Source organism: Tupaia chinensis, unplaced genomic scaffold (assembly GCF_000334495.1).
Source record: "Tupaia chinensis unplaced genomic scaffold, TupChi_1.0 Scaffold000465_1, whole genome shotgun sequence".
Classification (NCBI taxonomy): Eukaryota; Metazoa; Chordata; class Mammalia; order Scandentia; family Tupaiidae; genus Tupaia; species Tupaia belangeri.
The window spans coordinates 1,248,386-1,269,088 of NW_006159974.1; the positions used below are offsets into that span (position 1 = coordinate 1,248,386).

Here is a 20,703-nt window from a genome sequence, read left to right on the forward strand (position 1 = left end):
GCCTGAGTAAATTCTGGTAGGAAGCTGGCTTTGTCTCTGTAAAGTGGCACTATTGATACCTATCTCCTAGGGGGAGTTAGGAGTGGGGAAACAGACATAAATACACTGAGCATAATGCTTGGATCTTAGGAAGTACTCAATAAATATTAATAAGAGCTCACAGTTTCAACCAAATCTTATGGCTTTCACATATAGCTGTTATACCTTCAAAAATATACTCAACTAGGATATTTATTGAGAAGGGGCAGAAAGATCTCCTTATATCCATGTATTATTACATCCTACACAGAATGACAACTCAAAATGTATTTTAGTTGAGCTTATTGATCACAAAGATAAGGTATGAGCTTTGCTCAAAAGGTAGCTTCCAAAATAGGGTCCAGCAGCCAATATTTATACTGTACAACAGCAAAACGCAAAGGGAAAAAAAATGACTGCCTAGGCACATGGCAAGAGGAAATTTTTAATTTTACTAAATCTATTTAAGTCTGAAGTAGAAACTAGGCTCTTCCCTATACTTAAAGAGCTGGTTTTTTTTTTTATTGTATTCATTACAATCTTAATTTCCACTCATAAACATGGTTTCTCTGTTTAAAAGAGGAGATTTTAGTAACACGCACAACATGCCATAGATTGAGCCTCTACTGCTTGCCAAGGATATTTTGGATATTCTATAACAGTTCACGTGACTCAGTAACTCTGAGGTAGTTGTCCTCATTCCCCCAATAGAAGCTCAGAGAGGTTATACTACGGGATCTTCAAAAAGTTATTAAGGGGAGGAACCAGCAGTTGGCGTAATGGCTATGTTGCTGGACTCCCATATAGTCAACCATGGGTTTGAGTCCCAGACCTGGTGACTTAAACTCACGCCAGGTGCATGTGTGTGCGTGCCCAAGATCCTGAGAGGAGAATGGAGGAGAAGGGATTGTGCTGTGGCCACCCACCCGGGGGGGAGGGGGGGTGCGTGATTTCTCACTTTCTGTCTCTCTGTCTCTGTCTTTCTGGTGAGCACATGCATCCTGTAGCAAAAAAAAAAAAGTTATTAAGGGGCTGTCTCTATGGCACAGCAGTAACTACTCAAGAAAAGTCAGACTCCTTGTGGTGATCGTGGTTCGAATCCCCAGTCCAGTCAGCCTAAAACATGCTGAGTACACATGCAAGTGCCCAAGATCAAATGGGCTGGAAGGCGGGGATCACAGTGTGACCAAACTGTGTTGTGTGTGTGTGTGGGGGGGGGGAGGTCATCTTTTTCTCATGTGCACATTCTCTTTATTATGTGTGCTGCACACACTGTAGCATGAATAAGGGGGGAGGGAATTCATATTATGAGAAAACTATGTGTGATTTCAAATTTTTTTGGTACCAAAATAAATTCATAGTTTAATTCCACTTTCCCAAAGATTTTTTAAAATTTATTTTATTTATTCATTCATTTATTTTCATCTGACCAGAGAGAGAGAATAAGAAAGTGAGAAAGTAAGCCACCAGGTCCAGGATTTGAACCATGGTTGGCCATGTGGGAGTGTCCAGCACCTTAACCACCACACTACCTGCTGGTTCCCCCCCAACCCTGCCAAAGATATTTTTAAGAGAGATTTTTGCTACAGGGCGTGTGCACTCACCAGAGAGACATAGAGACAGAAAGCAAGGAGTCACCTCCCGGGGGGTATGGCCACGAACACACATGCACCCTGCATGAGTTGTAAGCTGCCAAGTCGGGGCCTCGAACCATAGTCAACTATGTGGGAGTCCAGCAACGTAACCATTATGCCATCTGCTGGTCCCACCCTAAAGATTTTTTTCAAGTCCCCTCATATAACCCAGCAAGGTCTCAACTAAAATTTCATACCACATGAATCTAATTACAGTCTTTTCCTTTTGACAGTTTTTAGACTCTCAGATAATTCGTCTGTTATACTTAAAATAGTCCTTTAAAAATTGCTAGACACATGAAGGAAGAGACGCAAGACTCAGGAAGGAAAGGGAAGGCCGGCCCTATGCTGTCTCAGTGAATAAGGCTATACGGACCATCACATATGCTCACAGAAGAAAGTGTGGTCTGCAAGGTCTTCAGATACCCCTCTAGGTGTCCCTGAGCCAAGACCATGCAAAGCTCTGACTGCTGCCAGTGACAGGGAACAGAAACTGGGATATTAGTTCTTCATTAATTATCAAATAATTCACTTTTCTGAGCCAAAGGCAATGAACAAAACAAGGTCTTCTTCAAACTCAACCAGACATTGACTGGGATTTTCTCCTTTTTTAAAAGTTTATTTTATTTATGTCTGCCAAGTCAGAGATATGGAGACAGACAACACTCCCAAAAAGATCTCAATGTTGAGATCCAACTCCAACTTCAGCCAGCATCTCAGCCTCAGTCAGCCCCCCGTGGATGCTAAGCACGCTCAGGGAGGTTCCCAGACACAAACCTAGAACCTTCTCATGTGGGTTAACCTTGCAGAGCATCACAGTTTACCACCATCCCACTATCCTACTGACTGAACTTTCTAACATCTAAATTAAATGGTATTCCTAGTTTTAATAGAAAGCAGAGAGACTGAGCACCAGTTGCAGTGGCACGTGCTGCTGAGACTTCTGCTCCTCAGACAGGCATTCCATAAGAGGCCTGGGTTCCATTCCCAGTACAATCTAAAGGCCTCATGGTGGTGCACGTCTGTAACCCCAGCAGCTCAGGCAGAAGGTTCAGGAGCTTGAGGCTGGCCTGGGCAACATAGTGAAGATACTGGCTAAAAATTAAAATGAACATTAAAAAAAATAAAGAATAGAGACTGTATCTGATATCTAAAATAACTGGGTAGTGAGAGTCAACAAAGATGACCCAGTCTTTGATTTGAAAGATATGTGGGGAACCCTTCTGCTAAACAACCTGCCCAAACCCACTTGTGGTCACTTCAAAATCTCCATGAAAGGTTTCGTGTATGCATGCACACACTGGGAGGCCTGCACCTACCAGGGTGAAAACTTTCTAAGAGCTGGAACCTTTGCTCTCTGTCCCTGCTTGGCTTCTCAGTACCATTTGTAGAAAGGAGAAAGAGAGGAATAAAAGTATTTATTGAGCACCAACTATATACTCCATACATCTAAATGCATCTCACCCTCCTGGCCGCTCGAATACTATCAGTTCTCTCTGCTTACAGAAAAGAATCCCAGTCTCAGAACAGTTGGTAACCTTGCTCAAAGTCATTCCACTGAACATTCAAATCACTCGCTAGCTATCTACTCTACTCGTAGACTATGACTGGACATTTATTTTCTAGGACCCCTTGAAGTAGGCAGAATATATTTTTTCAGATGAAGAAACAAAAGTTAAGTTTCTGTCCTGATGTTATTGTGGTCCCAGTACTGTCAAGCAATGAAGCTAGAATTGGACAAGCATGCAGTGTGCCCAAGCCCAAGCTCATTCCTCTGCTCTCCAGGCTCCAGCAGTATGTGCTGTAGGGTCTTTCTGGAATATAAGAGAATAATATGGCCACCAGCCATTCATTCCTGATTTGGGACTGAATTATATTTGCATTGCATTCATATTCTATTACACTCAAGGCAGCTTTTTCCCCTAAGGACCTACAAGAAATGAGAAAATCACTTCCTGGTTTGATAAATTAACTTAAAGAGTTTAACTGTTAACAGTTAAAAGTTTACTTTTAATTTTTAAACCTTTTCTAGTTAAAGTCTTATTGTAAGTTAACAGTGAGTGGTTCTAGAATGATTAAACACCCAAGTTCATTATTTGGGTTTTATATTATAATGTTGCCAAATACTGGAGTGGTCTTTTTTTAAACTATTGGGTTGTTGGAAAAGCCATGACGCATTTTTGGACAGAAAAACATGTCATGACTTTCCTGATCAACCAGTAAGTTGCCACTGACAAAATAAAAATTGGCAACATACTTACACGTAGGGAATTTCTTCCAAGGATAACAGAACAACTGAATTTAAAAAAAAAAAAAAAGAAAAAAAAGGCAAACACAAAAAACTACCCAGTCTCCCATGGGATTTTTTTTTTAAATAATAGCTTTTATTAAGATACAATTTATATTTCATAAAGTTCACCCTTTTAAGTAGATGACTCAGTGGTAGTTAGCATATTCACAAATGTATACAACTATCACCACTGCCTTATTCCAGAACATTTTCATCATCCCCAAAGAAGCCCTGTATCTATTAATATCTATTATCAGTCACTTCCTAGTTCCCTTTCCCAAGGCCCTGCAACCACTAATCCTAACTTTCTGCCTCTGTAGATTTGCTTACTCTGAGCATTTCTCATATAAATGGAATCATGTGGCATTTGGGGTCTAGTTGGCGTTCATTTAACCTAGTGTTTTCAAGGTGCTATTGTAGCATGTACCAAGTGCTTTACTCCTTTTTATGACTAAATAATATTCCCTGCATGGGTATACACCACATTTTATCAATTATCAATTCACAAGGTTCATTGATTCATCTGTTGATAAACACTGGATGACTTCTACTTTCTGGCTATTCTGAATCATGTTACTATGAACATCCATGAACAAGCTTTTATATGTGCTTCCAATTCTTCCAGGTATGAACCCAGAAGAGGAACTGCTGGACTACAGGGTAAATAATATGTTTAACTTTTCAAGGAACTGCCAAAAGAAGGCAGACTTCATTTTTGTATCCTTTGCACATTAATTAATTAATTAATTAAATCAAAGCATTAAATAAAACTGTATTATCTGCCTCTTTGAAAACTGAATCCTACATACTGATAAAATGAACATTTTGAAAAGTTTTTCTGTTTTGGAAAGAAAAGATTCCTCCATGAGTGCTATGAATACAACAGGGTTTAGTGTTCGTGGTATTCAGGTATGAGGTCAAATAAAATCAGGATGAGACATAGCTCCTGCCCCATAGGGCCTGACACTTCAGAAGTGGGGGAAAAAATCACCATGCTCGAGCTGTGGCTTCAACAGAGGACTGTGATGAAGTTTTCAAAACCAAGATGAGCCACCTGTGTGACAGGATCATTGATCTCCCCAGGCAGAGATCTTTCTGTGTCCCCAAAAGGCCCATGTCCACTAAGATGTGTTTGGTTTCCCCTTCTCTAAAAGCCATGGTTTATCCAAACAGAGTTGTGAGTATTCAATTAAGCCAACTTGATGCAACCAACAGGTTCTAAGGAAAACAATGCTTGGGCTTCTGCTCTTTTATATGCAATGGTTTAGACTCTGTGTAGACCCAAACGAAAAATGAAACCTGAACGGTACACTGAAAAGTCATACAGGCCTTCAGGACCTGTCAACTGAAAACCAGAGAAGAGTTGAAAAGTTTAGGGGTTAACAATAACTGTAGGCTGTTTTGAGCTTAAAAAGCATCAAGAGGGCCAGCCTGGTGTTGCAGTCAGTAACAAACCAAATCGCAGTGCTGGAAGCAACATAGCTGACCACAGGTCTGGATCCCTGGGTCGGCCTGAAAAATGCACTGAGCACATGAGCTCATGCCCAAGATCCTGAGGAGCTGGAGAACTAAAGAAAGAAGATCACGATGTGACAAGATGCTGTCAAGGTTGCTCCTCTTTCTCTCATGCACACACTGTAACAACTTAAAAAGAAAAAAAGCATAGAGGTGACATGGGACCTCACTAAATTCTCACAGCAATTCCAGGATGCGGTTACAATGACCACTTTCACCTGAGCTCCCGGCTTGTCCAGGATCCCTGCAGGGCCGTGCTGGGTCAGGACACCCCCTTCAGGCTCCAACTGAGCCCCAGCCACGTGATCTCGAGGCAGCCTGTGCACGACATGTCCACTGGAGTCCCAACTTTATTTTTAAGTGACTCTCTTTTTCCAGGCTGAGTCACTGCCTGTGGTGTCTATATAAAGGCTGTAGAGGCAATGACTAAATACATTTGGGCCCAGGCCACAACTATATATTACTGCTCTCCAATCCCTCACCCATCCTTTGGACTTCTGTTCTCACAGGGAATGGAAAACAAATCACAAAGCAAGTTCACAGCATCTTCCCTTTTTTTGTGTTCCTCACCGCTGCAAAGAGGAGTAGCTGGCTTGAAATGGGCCACTATGTTTTCTATCTTACATTGGAAACAGTTTATCCCTATCAATAAAAAGCAAACGGTGCAGCGGTACTGCAATGCTCCACGACACTGAGGCAACACAAGGTCCTGGGTTTGTGCCCCGAGGCCTCCCTTGTCCTGCTGGCTGCACACATGCCTGCAATCCTGGCTGACTGAGACTGCAGGTGGATCACGTCATGAAGACCCCCATTAGATTGCCTCTCTCTCTTTTCTTGGAAAAAATAAACTTTTAACAAATAAGTTAATTATTGGATTGTCAGAAAAGTCATGATGTGTTTTTTCTATATTTTTCTATGCAAAAATGCATCATGACTTTTTCACCAACCCAATAAATTAAAAGACAAAAAAGAGACACTCCTCCTCCTGCCCCACCTGCCAAAGTCCAGAAGGAAATCGACAAATCTACCTCATTTCTACAATGGTACAAGATTTCTTTTCAAGTCCTATTTCAAGACAGCTTCCAAGCTTGGTTTTTCACAACTGCTACAGGAGAAGGTAAAAACTGGAAAGACACTCTAGCTCTCAAGCCTAGAAAAAAACAAATTAAGATTCAGGTACCCAGCAAATGAAAGGTAGTGAATGAAGGCCCATGCGAGTGGCAAAGAGAAGGTTCTCTGTTGCAAACTGGGTGTGATGAGTCAAGCACTGAGGTTGTGGAGGGCACCAGTGGTGCCATGCATGGGTCCACCCTCCTGGGGGACACAGTAGTGAAGAAAAAGTGGTCAGTCCCCCATCCTGACCACAAGGAGCTGGGCCCTGATGATCAGGGCTGGAACTGAACTCTGCTGCTGACAACAGGAACAAAAGATGGTGACATGAGAGGCCAACACATGCTCTTAGCCAGGACAGATGTGGGAAGCTGACACAGACTTGTGAACACAGAGGACCAGGTGTCATTAGGAGGAACACTCCAGAGATCTACAAATGTTTAGGCAAAAAAGGACACAGGAAAAAAATAATCAATGAGAGCCCCTCAACTGCAGCTCCGCTTTCCTCACAGAAGTTAACGCGGTCCATCTTAGAGAAAACACTAGCTGACCAGCGTCTCAGGAACAGACACCGTAGGGACGTTCTGCAGTAGGGCTACATGGAAGAGCCCTGGGGACAGTTTTCTGATAAAATTGCTACATCATAGGAATGAGGTTCTTCTCTCTTCCTCTCCATTAAGGATGGTTCTTCACATACTGAAAAATAGTAGGACAAAACAATAACCATCCCTAGCTCTTTCGGAAAGTAATTTAAACATTGAAGATCACTCTACTGATACCCATGCTTCATATTCTACTAACACCAAGCCTGTGCTGCAGGAGAACTGAGCAGGAAGCGTGATTTCTCAAGGGAGGACCCCACACTGGGTCAGTCGGTCCTCAACATGACCAGTTGCTACCTGATGATTAACTCCCTTCGGCCAGGTCAGAGGGCTGGACAGACTCAGCACATTCCTCTGAAAACTTGTCCTGACTTCACCTTAAGGGCCTCACTCCAAATGCTGGTCTTGTCAGAGTCTATGGGGAGCATGGACTCATAAACCAGCCTGCCAGAGTTCAAGTCCTGGCTCAGCCAAGAGTTAGCTGAGGATCCTCAAGAAAAATTTTTGTCTGAGGAGCAAATTTAAAATGTAAATAAATTGAGAAGCAAGAAAAAGCAATCCCTAGGTAAAATAATGAAAACCTATAGCTATCCCACTCACAGACCCCTGATTAGAAATATTCTATAGCTTGTGGCCTTGCCCACACACAGATGTCTGGGACCACTGGACTCTCACACGCATGGAATTATAGTTCAGCATGATCAAAGCAATAGAATGCCAACAGTGAAGGGGATGGTTAAGAATAATTTCCTGGGGGTGTGTGGGAGCGGAGCTTTTTGTCTATACCCGCACACAGTTCACGCACCACCAGGCTTCCAGAAAGCTGCTGTTGCTACTTCCTCCTGCACAAACAGCAGCCAGTCCAGCTTCAGGCAGTAGGGAAGTTGTTGCCCCCCTGTTGCCAGTTGCCAAATCCTCATCACATTAGGGGACTCCATCCCTGTACCCATCTCACACTCCCCTAGCCCAGGCTAGAGCACAGCGATCAGGCCTTGGCACTCATCTGTCACCCAGCGTGGAGTTCTGAGCCCCAGCCTTTTCCCTCTTCTATCCCTTCTTACCCTGGGACAAGTAGGAGGAAGATAACAGAGGACACCTGTGTGATGCTCCTAAACCTCACAAGCTTACACTGGGAGCACATGCTGAGAAAGCAGTGCTCTAAACCAGGGGCTCACGGGTGAGTGCTAGGGTGTTCGCGTCTCAGAAGGGCAAGTCCTTACTCTTCCATGTTGTGAAAGTCAAGAATCAAGGATCGAGAAGCAGAGCTGTTTATGACAAGGATTATTGAGCCTGGCATGGGTTATCACCACCAATATATGGCTGTTTCTGTGGGAAAGTGTACAGTCAGAAGGTCCCAGTTACACTATTCTAGCACTGAACATGCTACACCAGTATATTCTATTTGCTTGCTGAGGAAGATAAGAAACTTTGTAAGAACAAGGGACAGGATCTTATCCCTAATATGGAACCCTCTGGAACAGGAACGGTGCTCAGTAATTATCTGCAAAATGATTTACTGCTTGTACAAACCAACTTTTGGAATATTTTAAGCTGAGACTACCTTTATGTGTTGTTCTTAAAGTTCCCTGAGCTAGCAGCGAGAAGCAAAAGTCAACCATATCTATGAGTTACATACCAAGTATTCCAAGTTAATACTAATAACAAACACACACTGAACTCTGGTGTCGGGTCTGTGCAAAGCCCTTTACAAATGCACATGCATGCACACATATGTAAGCTTAGGTAAGTATGTGTGTGCACACTTTTTTTTTTTAAGGTTTTTGCCATAGGGCACATGTGCTCACTGGAGAGAGATGGAGAAAGGGAAAATGAGAAAACATCCCCGCAGTGGGATGGCCACACTGCATTCTCTTTTCCTCTATTCTCCTCTCAGGATTTTGGGCATGCATGCACACATGCATGATTCTTAAGCCACTAGGTGCGGGACTCAAACCACAGCAGGCCATGTAGGAGTACAGCGCCTTAACCACCATACCACCTCTGCTGGCCCCATCCATTCCATTTTTTATAGCTGATGAGACTGAGACACATAGCCAGTTAAGTCACATGAAAAGAAATATAACCTTGAAATACCCTATTAACTAGTATGTCCAGCTATTGACTGTTCATTCAATAGAGAAATGCTGGTCAGTTAGAAAGCTTTTAAAACATTTTCTTTGAAAAGGACTTTTCTGATAAATAAATAAATAAATAAATACCACACACAACTATTATCTCATTCAAGCTGCAATTGTTGGATTAAGAAGGAAATAGTAGGCCAGCCTGTGACATAATGATTAAAACTGCTGGATCCCAAATAGATGGCTATGGGGTTCAAGTCCCAGATCTGGCAGCTTGAAAATCATGCCAAGTGTATGTGTGTGCCCAAAATTAAGCTTGAAGACTGGAGGAGAAGGGAATGCAGCATGGCCACCCACCTGGGGAGTGATTTCTCCCTCTCTCTCTCTCTCTCTCGCTCTCTCTTTTTCTCTCTCTCTTCTCCCAGCGAATACATGCACTTTTGAGCAAAAACTAAAAAAATGAAACAAAACAAAAAAGCGCTAGATCCTACATGGCCAACTACACAGTTCATGTCCTAGAACCCAGCAGCTTGAGAAAAAAGCCAAGTGCACACATGTATGTGCCCAAAATCTTGAAGGAGGGGGAACTGTTGGAGAAGGGATTGCAGCATGACCATTCCCCACGGGGAGTGTTTCTTGCTTTCTACCTTACACTCTCCCTGTCTCTCTCCAGCTCTGACAAATTAAAATTTAAGAAAAAAAAGAAATAAGCAATAATATCAACTGGGTACAAATATATTAGTGTAAGGACTTCAAACTGAAACTTAAAAAAATTAATTCTAAACAAAATCTTTAAGGCTGTAGCTATCTCAGCACTTACTTCTTAGTGTTACGGTGGCTGTCCTAGACTCATGGGAAGGTAGTACTCCCCTCTCTGACTTTCCTTGACACCTCCCCATCAGAGCATCCCTTAACCCTACTGGACTTGAGCTTTATCCAGTTTTTCCTTGGGAAAGGCCAGTCTGGGAAAACTGAACTCCCTGATGGGAGACTAAACCTCACCTCTGAATTTTTAGGTGCCTAATCCTATATATTTGATGTGTTAGAAGTTCAACAGACACTGGGAAGAAATTTTCTTCTTTCCTGGAACAAAGAAGGACTTAAACATTCTCGTCAACAATCAACATGCTTATTAGTTTAACACCAGCAAGACCACTACCAGCCCTGGTTCTGTGTGCTACCTTGGAACAAGGGTCTGGTTATTACTAGGCAGTGGCATGAGGCCACGAGGATCGTGTCCATAGCAGAGAGAGGGGGTATGCCCTCTCTAACAACAAGCCAAATTCTTTTAGCTGTCAAAAGATAGTTCTAAGCAACCTTCATTTTCATATGTTCAATTCTAGAAGCCTACGCTCCATAGTGAGTCTGTTTCTCAGCTGTGTAGTAGTCTGTCCAGTGGTATAGCCAGAGGAAATGATCAATGTCAGAGAAATGTGAAGGCTCCCTCTAGACTAAGACCTTAATCAGAGATCATCCAGTAGCCCCTCTGGGCCTGGAGACAAGCCCTCACCTGAGGCTCCACACATACCACTTCAATGCCCTACCACAAAGAAGCGCCATCAGAGTACTTACACATATGCTGTCAGAAAACCCAAATATGCCATCAGAGCCCACCACAGACCCCTCCTTCATGCACCCAGAGGACCTTGGCTGCAGTTACTCACTTCCGCCACCACTCTGGCCTTAAGTGGCTTCAAAAGTTCAAGCAGAAGATTCTAGCTGGTTGCCCAAGTGAACCAGGTCTCAATGGGCTTCCCTGAGGGGCCTCACATAGATTTCAAGGATCACCCTCAGGAAGAAAAATACAAAGAGAGTCATCTAGGCAGAAGCCCCTGAGAGCAGCTTACCTCCCCCACTTTCCTAGAAATTCATGCCACAGTGGGACTCTTCACACTGTGGGAGGAGAGGCCTATGGGGGGACCTGACAGGTTCAGGGCCAACAGGATGAACCACTCAATCCCTTTTCCCGTGTGGCTCCAGATACCTTCTCCATGGGAAACATCATCTAAGACTGTGCCCTGAAAAGAAATGCTCAGGCCAACTGTTGGCATGGTGCTTAGGGCACCTGGATTACACATGACTAGGTCCTGGATCCACCAGCTTGAAAATCACTCCTGGCAAGTGTGCATAAGTGCCTAAAATCCTGAGAGGAGGGATTGCAGCATGACAACCTCCAAGTAGAGTGCTTTTTCTATTGTGCTCACTCTTTCTCTCTCTAGTGAACACCCATGACCTCTCATAAATTTTTTTAAAAAGAAAAGCCCTGAATGGCATTTACCAACCAGGTTGCTTCCTCCTAAAGCCTCTTCTATTTATTTTGATTAGATGGAGTTAAAAACACAAAGATTTGGTTTCTTCAAATAAGTGTCATGACCTTCAAAATAGGCTATGTAAGTTGGTCTCCAGCTCCTACAGAACAACACCTGCTTAGATGTTAGAGAAGGGACAGGGTTTGTTCTATTTAGGTGACATGCATTAACTGAGTGCTAGCGACTATGTGGCTGGGGGCAAAGAAACCACACTCCTCAGATGTACCACCTTTAGCAGCTCAGAAGGAGCCTGGGGCTCCCAGGGAACACCAGAAAATCAGATCTCTGCCCAATCTTCTTCATGATAGTGATTATATGATAGGTTCTATTTATTTGCTTATTAGTTGTCTGTTGCCTCAGGAAGGACTTACCTTTCTTTTGGGTTTTCTATGGTCACAAGAGAAGGGTAGTAAGACTACAGGACAGCTGATGAGAGCTACTGGAATGGCTCTAAGAGTAGCTCACAAGGTGGATGGCAAAGGAGGTAAGCCTGGGGAACAGAGTCAGGACAAGAGCTCGGAAAACCCTACAAGTAGGCCCCAGGCCCCTACTCTGAGACAGCCTGAGACACAAAGGCAATTAGAGAGAAAGTTCTTTCCTTGGTGCCTTTCTTTTCTTCTGTCTTTACTTGTGACGAGGCTAAACATGGAGAATCGCACCAACCACTACCCCCAATAGCTATAGAGAGGACAGCAACTCTTAAACACAATGCTGGAATCTGCACTGTTGGCCTGACTGAACGTGGCAGGTCCACCCTGAAGGGCAGGGGAGGCAAAGAGGGAACAGGAGTCTGAGCTCTAAAGCCTCTCTAGTGGATCTGCTGCTAGAATCCCTTCTTTCCACTGTGTCACCATACTTCCTCCCAGAACATTCGTTCTCAAGATAGAAGGTTAATTCCTTGTTTCCCAAAATGATTCATAAAAACAGTCCGTTAAATGCCAAGCTCCTTTGAAACATTTAAAGCGAATCCATTTTAAAAATGCAATTTACATGTAATTTGGGGGGATCAGTACATTGTAAGAACATCCTTCCCAGAACAAGGCTTTTCCTCCAGGCCTGCTGCTTTATCTGACATGGAGAACTGAGAGCCAGAGAAAGCTCCATGGCCTGGGAGCTGGGACCAAAGTTGCAGCTGGCTGCAATTCACTCAAATCTGAGTGGAGGGCGCAGTGGCAGAGCCCTGCACCGGAGAAGCATTGTGAGCTAAAATGGCCAAAGCACCCCCGGAAAGCAATCACCATCTCTGCTCATCTGTCTGCAGCACTTGTTTCTTTTCATTTCTTACAGGCCTCTGGTAAGGACTAAAGGGAACAAGGGACCAAGAAACAGATCAGGAAAACGTAGCCCTAGCAACTCCTAATACATACTTACAAGAAAAATACAGGAGGAAATAAAGAGCACATTTCCAGTGCCCTTTCCAGCATATCTCAAGAAATACAGAGGCATTTAAAGGGCCTCACAATCTAAATGTCTGTTTTACAAGAAGCACCAGCATGTTGCTACCCTCAGATGCGCACAGCCTTCAGACACGCTGCTGCCCTGCCAGAGGTAGGCCCTGAGGCCCCTCCATCCCACGATGTCCTTGTACGTGCTGTTCCCTTTATGGACGTTGGGGATGTGATGATCGACGTGGGCCAGAGGCTGCGATAGGCTCAAGGGTCTGGGGTGTCCATACACCACCTGGCCACACGTGCTCACACACCCAGTTTGTTCAAAAGCTGCACCTGGAATTGGCTCATGCTTTAATATTTCCAGACAATCTATCCATTCCACATCCCCACAGCCCACATGGAGGCACAATCTGTGGGTGGGGCTGAGGACAACGGAAGAAAGAACTGGGTTGTTGGGTTCATTTGATAAAAATTTAAATGTTTGCAACGTCATCTGAGTGTGCATTGGAATAATAAATAAAACCCCTTCAGAGAGAGCTCAAAGGCAACTCTGCCTCACCTCTGGAGTGTTCTTCTTGAACTCGCGACTCTGCTCGATGAGCCGCTTTCTGGACTGCTCGCTTTCATCTTGCCGGTTTGCCAATACTGTTGCGGTGGCATCGAGTTCTCTCTGTTGAGAGAAGTAAACAGAAAAAACACATTGTAATTGCACTTTGTACAGGAGATTGCATTTGCATTTGACCAGAACACTGGCAAGAGACCCTGGTGGCTCGAGGGAATATCATCTGCAGAGGACGGGCATGGGGTGGCGGGAAGGAAAATAAATGCCCTCTGTCCATCACAAGTCGTCCCCAAATGCACCCATTTGAGAAAACCAAGCTTGCTCAGCTTGCTCCACAATGACTCCGTTCCTACAGTAGGACACATGGAAACATTTCATCCACTAGTACAGAGGCAGCCCAATGACCAAAAGACACCTTCCCTGGACTTACTCTGAGTTGGTATTTTTTAAGATTTTCACCACAGAGTGCAGGCCCTTACCCAGAAAGAGACAGTGAAGAAAAGTGAGAAATCATCCCTTAGGGAGAATAGCCATGCCTCAATCCCCTCTCCTCCATTCTCCTCTTGGGATTTTGTGCATGGATACACCAGTGCCTGGCATGATTTTTCAAGCCACTGGGTCCAAGACTTGAACCACAGTTGACTATGGGGTGGTTAAGCCCAGTGCCTTAACCACCATGCCATCTGTTGGCCCCACTGTGTTGTTCTCAACAAATATGTCTTCTGGGACCAGCAGTTAGCGTAATGGCTATGTCACTGGACTCCCACGTAGTCCACCGCAGTTCGCGTACCAGAACTGGTGGCTTAAAACCCATGCCGGGCGCATGTGCGTGCATGCCAAGATCCCAAGAGAAGGGAGGAGAAGGGATTGCGGCATGGCCATCCCCCCTGGGGGGGTTGATTTCTCGCTTTCTGTCTCTCTGTCTCTCTCTGTCTGGCGAGCGCACACGCCCTATAGTAAAAACCTCTCCAAAAAAAAAAAAAAAAAAAAACTCTTTTTAGCCCTTCCCCCCCCAAAAAAAAAAAAAAAAAAGAAAGTCTTCTTAGCCCTTCTCCCATCCTTTCTCTTTCTGGGTAAGTCCCTGATTCTCACTCAGGCATTTTGTTTGGCTGTCCTTCAACAGTGTGGGCCTGGGCTCTTCAGTAGTAATACCTGATTTGCTTTCATTAAAGAAACATTTACTGTGAGCCTGTTCTAAGCCAATCATCAGGTTCAGGACCATTAACCTATTAGTTTTTCAAGAGGGACCTTTAAAAGGCAAATTCCAAGAATAATTATTTCCAATATCTTGTAACTTTTCAGAAATGAGGCACCTGGAAGCAGCAGTTCCTCTTAAACCATTTGACCTGCACTGGGACTCTGAGGCTCACCAGGGGTGGGTTTCCTATGAGCACCTGCCAAGGGCTGAGAGCTTTGAGGTCCCTTCCACATGACAAACAGATACTCAGAGCAGTAGAGAACCTGTGCCCTGGCTTTGGAAATTCTGGGAGGAGTTGCCAAAAGGATCTGTTTCAAACAAGCCTGTAGCAGATGGGCCCAGAATGGTGCTCCAGGCTGACAGCAGGCACACAAGGACACGCTGCTGTAGCCACCGAAAGGCCCGCTTTCTTGCTGAGTCGCCTCAGCTACTGAAGACAGACGCTCACATTCTGCTTAGGATTCGAGGTGGTGGTCCTAGCAGGTACTTGGGGATAGGGACCACCACCCTGCCGCCGGACAGAGCAAACAGCTAGTGAATCATGGCTGCAGGGGAAGGGAAATCATAGATGAAGACCCATCCATACACATCCAGGAAGCTGTTACATTTTTTTTTAAGAATTATTTATTTAATTTTATTTATCCATCCATTTATTTTAATTTGACCAGAGAGAGGCAGAGAGTGAGGGGAAGTGAGAAAGCAAGCCGCCAGGTCCAGGACTTGAACCGTGGTTGGCCATGTGGGAGTGTCCAGCGCCTTAACGACCACGCCACCTACTGGTCCCCTGTTACAGTCTTTTTCCACCCACCTCATGAAGTTCCCCCTGCATTCCTTGTAGGTAGAAATAACCCAACGAGCCTATACGCCCTCCTGGTAAACACTTCATCATACCACCAGAGGTGGGCCACCGTCAGACAAGATGACAGGGTGCTGGAGCAAACATTCAGTGCACCGTCAACTCCAAAATCATAGATGGTTTCGGGGTGGGGGGGGGTCCTGGGTGGGGTAGGGAGACAGACCACCACGCGAAACCGCATTCTCTCTTCCCTTCAGTATTTCTAACATTACAGCAAATCTTGGGCAAACAAGTGCAAAGAATAACGTGGGCTAGAATTCAAGAACAGATGTCAAAGCTATTGCAGAAAAGAGGGAAACACTGAACATTTTGATAGACCACATTTGAAACCCATCCCAGTTAAGTGAAGGCAGAGAAAAAAGAGCAACTGAAACCAATGTGGTAAAGTGGGGATGGAGAGGGAGAAGAGAGAGCAGTCACAGATAAGCAGAAGGCTTCTAAAAAATATAAACAATCTGGTAAGGAGGAGGACTTAGACATCTATATTTAAGCAGCAGCAGAAGAAGTTATAAAAGGAGACTTCAAGAAGGGGGAAAAAAGCCAATATTGAAATATGACAAAAAGGAAAAAGAGTTGATGTTTCGTTCCAATCACGCACAGACACAGAAAACTTGGAGAAAAACAGAGGGCGTGTGGACTGCCTTTAACAGGGTTCCTACTTCTTCCACTGAATGGAAGCCCAGGTCGTGGTCACCTATTCAGTAGGTCTCCACTGATTTCTTCAAACTGGAGAAACAGTAGGTACTGGGATACAAAGACAATTGTGGGTTCCCATCTCTGGCTCATCTTCACACCTAATGGGGAAAGTGGGGAGACTGTTGCATAAGATCTCAGAACAACACAGGGTATACAGGACCCTCTGTCCCATCAGCTCATCATCTGCCCCGCTCCCTCTAAGGTCCCTCACCTGGTGGTTTGGCCAGGAAGGCTGATCTGGAACAGGAAACCTATGGAGAGCAGATCTACCTTGATCATGGGGCTGCAGAGCCAGCATGCCTGAGGCAACTTGCTGCTGGCAGTCAGGGGCTCTACAGGGATCCACCTCACCCTCTTTCCCAGGCTGGCAGACATATGCAGGTCGGCAAGAGAAACCAACGGGGGTCTCCAAATTTAACACTGCACCACCACCCGCCACCATGGGAAGAGATTGGCACAGCAAAGCAGAGAGACAGAGCTTCTATTGCCCCAGATTGGGCTGGTCAGATTTAAGGCTCACAATCTTTGACCAAGTTCCTTGGGGGAAAAAAACTAACCACCAAATCCATTCGAAGGACAATAAGGAGTTCTCAGGCTGTTGGGACAACACAAAGAGAGGAGATGGCTATTAAACATAAGCCCAATACTGTTTTATTATCTACCAAGCCTGCCATACTCAAAATGTCAAATACAATGACACATTAACAAGGGAATTTAATGTGTTTGGGGGGAGAGAGGAGGACCTGGAACACAGAACCCTCAGACTGTTTAAGTCATGAGTCACGTGTAAAAAGGATCATGAGGCATCCTCGCATCTGAAAAGCATTAACAAGTCACAAAGAGCAAAAAAACTGGAACCAAAGAGCACATGGTACAACCACTCTGCAGTGGTTTAAAGGTAAAAAAAAATACAGTCCTGCATGTACTATATGGGACAAGGTAATCATCAAAACACATATAAGCAAAGCAATGCTAGCTAGCACTGTTTAAAGGAGTATTTATATGTATGCTTACAGAGGCTCTGATTCCTTCTAAAAAGACAAAAGAAACCAGCAATGGTGTTTGGTTCTTAGGATCAACTAGTGAGGAAGAGATCTGCTCTGTAGTATATATCTCTTGACTATGCCATGCACATGCACTATCTACTTGGGAAAACTGCAATATATGCTGTTTTCTTTTAAAAATACATACACATGTAGTTACAGAATATACAGGCCAGTTTCAGGGAGTAAGAATAAGAAGACAAGGAGCAGCAGCTACCACCACTGCTGCAGTAACACAAAACATGCAGCCTAGCCAGACTCTCCTGTGGAAGAGTAGAGGAGGACACACCCTTAGAACTATCTAGAACTACTCTCCCATTGGAAACCTGAGGGCCATATGTCCCAGGTAATAAGAAATGTGCAGGGCCAGCAGGTGGTGTGGTGGTTAAGGGCACTGAACTCCCACATGGTCAACTGCGGTTCAAGTCTCAGACCTGGTGGCTTGCTTTCTCGCTCTCCCCACCTCCCCAGTCAAATTAAAATTTAAAAAAATAAAGTTAAATAAACTAATTCTTAAGAAAGAAAGAAAGAAATTTACAAGGCTCACAGCAAAACCATGGCCTCAGAACTCAGCATTTCCAGTGAGGCCAAAAAAGCTGGAAATCTTATTAAAAAGATGTCTGAAGAGGATGGGTACCTGAATGAAGAATGTGGTCATGGGATGACAGACATCAGGAAGTGACAAAGTCCAGGGCAGGACTCTAGCTTTGGAACCAAATGGCCAGGTTCCAGTCTCAACTCAGCCCTGGGCAGCTATGTGGACTCACCCATGTCATGCCCCCTCGCACTTGCTGGACCTTGGCTGTCCCAGAGCTGCTTTGCCAAACTCAGGAGGAGGCTCAGTAAGTGGGTGTTGTTCTCTTCATTCTATCTTGGCTGGTGCACACCAGAGCCCTGGAATGCTCCTGTCCTTCAGAAGAGCTTCCACGGGCCAGGCCCAAACTCAGGACTGCCCAGAGAAGCAGGGCAGGGCTATCATGCATCTCAGAAAGCCAGGACTACAGCCCCCTCACTCTGTGAAACCAGCATACTGCTGATGGGCTGCAGATGGCTGGAACCCTGTTTTTCTCACTGATTATAATATCTAGGATGCTTTTTCTCCATTTCTGACAGATTCTCAAAGGGCAACACTCCTAATGTTTTACATTTCTCTGCCTGAACTCCAATCTCTCAGACAAGTACTAAAGATGTATTGAAAATAAAAATAAAAAACTATCTCCTGGCTAGCTGCATATTTAGAAGAAATACTGGGGAAATTTTTCCCAAATAAATTGTTTAATAATATCAGTAATCAGTTGGAAAGTGCTCACCTTTCAAGCACGTGCCAGTTGTTTGTTTTTAAACAGCGGGGTACTTGCAGTACCCCCCACCACTTTTGCTGAGATTTTGCCCCACCACAGGCCTGTGAGTGCTCATAGGCCAAGCTCACACAGGGTGGACTCCTTCCAGGTCTGGGAAACAGAATTCCTCTCCCTCCAGCACCCCTGGGCCAGTGGGAGAAAATATACCTGAGCCAAACATACCAACAATGAAGTGTTCTCTTTTCATCATCTCTAACTTTAACCCAAACAGTCAGTTCATCTGATGTTTCTTTAGGGATTATCTGCCAACCAACCAACCAGTGCAACTTATAGAAGAATTTTAAGTGGCTTTATTAGTAAAATCTAAGGTCACTTGTGAAAAAAGGGAAAAATCAGCCATGATTCTACATGGGGCAGGTTTCAGAAATTTTTTTTGCTTTGTTTCCAACAGAATCATTTGGATGAATGGAAGACGCTCTGGCTACAAGGAGCGAATAGTACAAGCCCAACCACTACCCTTCTCCACCACCACTCTCAGCATCCTATTCAAAACACCTGAAGATCCTTCACAAACCAGGATCCGAAAACCCTGGATGGTATCCAGGCCTCACCCCAGCTATAACCTGTGTGGTTTGGGCCTAATGATTTTCCCTCTCTGGAGGTAATTAAGATAATGCATCTCAAGTTCATAGCGTGGTAAATGCTACATCAAGGTTAATGTTTCTGTACTCTCAGAGCCACAGACTTGACCTCAGACCTGAATTCATTTTGTCACTGGTGTCGCCAGATGTTCACAGTCCAACAGTGGAAACTAGGCAGGCATGAAAGAGCCACAAGACAGACGGGACTAGGCCAGGGAACAAAAAAAGAGGAAGAGGTTAGAAAAGGCAGAAAATACTTCCAGCAAAAAAGGTCTCCAAATTTCTGTGAAAGACACCCATCTTAGCTGGAGCCTGTGAGCAGATGGGCTCAGCAGGGACTACTCTTATCTTCATTGGGGCTAGATTAGCAACCTACACAACAGAACAGGGCCTCAGAGAAACCAGGAATCTCATCCAAGTCACCCTGGCAGAGTAAAGGAGGCACAGGAAAAGTGCGAATTTACAACCTTCTAGAAACCAGCCAGACTGGCATGAAAGTGGTTACAGGAGACCATGTGGAAATAACTGTGATCAATTAGAATTATAAAAACTACCCATATGGGTCAGCCCCATAGCACAATGGTTGAGTGCTGTGCTGAAGAAGCCAGATCCCACTCACTCAACCAGGGTTCGAATCCTGGTCTGGCATCAGCAAGTATATATACTGTGCCCATGACCCAAATGGGATGGTGCATTGGAGGAGGAGGGATTGCAGCATGACTAATCTCTGTTTGGGGAGGGTGGGGGGAGTCTGTCTGTCTGTCTCGCTCACTCGCTCTCTCTCTCTCACACAGACACCTGTGTGCACATACACACTCTATCATGAATAAAGGAAAAAATTACTTCCCACAAAGATGCCCACAGTGATCAAGCTCTCCATTGCAAATACATAGTCACACGTGCATACTAAGTTGTTGGAAAAGTCACAATGTGTTTTTCTATGGACTTTTCCAACAACCTAATATAATGTACTTATATATGTACAGGATTTCTCTGGAAGGTAAATAAAGAAGCTGGGGCACTAGTGGGCAGGGAGATCTTCATCATCTACACTTTTGTACCTTTTGCATTTTGAGCGTATAGATACAACTCCCACACAAAAAGTGATTGTTTAATCTTTTAAAATCTCACCTTGGGACCAGCAGATGGCATAATGGCTATGTCGCTGGACTCCCTTGTAGTCGACTGCAGTTTGAGTCCCAGACCCTGTGGCTTAAATTCACGCTGGACATATATGTGTGTGTGCCTAAGATCCTGAGAGGAGAATGAAGGAGAAGGGATTGCAGCGTGGTCATCCGCCTGGGGGTGATTTCTCACTTTCTGTCTCTCTGTCTTTCTGGCCAGCACATGCACCCTATAGCAAAAAAACTCTCAAAAAAAAAAGAAAAGAAAAGAAAAAAAAAAAATCTCACCTTTTTCCCTCCAAAAGGCCTGAAACCTGGGGAACTGGTAAAAA

At 44.4% G+C, this 20,703-nt stretch overlaps 1 protein-coding gene across 2 annotated transcripts in view; it reads right to left on the reverse strand.

Moving 5' to 3' along the window:
* The window catches only part of CUX1 (cut like homeobox 1), a gene marked incomplete at its 5' end in the record, with an annotated part of 362,656 nt that extends 349,036 nt beyond the window's left edge, over positions 1-13,620 (reverse strand). For both annotated transcript variants that reach the window (XM_014590579.1, XM_014590578.1), the window contains 1 exon segment: positions 13,510-13,620. In XM_014590579.1, the coding sequence (XP_014446065.1) occupies positions 13,510-13,620 (111 nt within the window).
* Between the last annotated feature and the right edge of the window lie 7,083 nt (positions 13,621-20,703).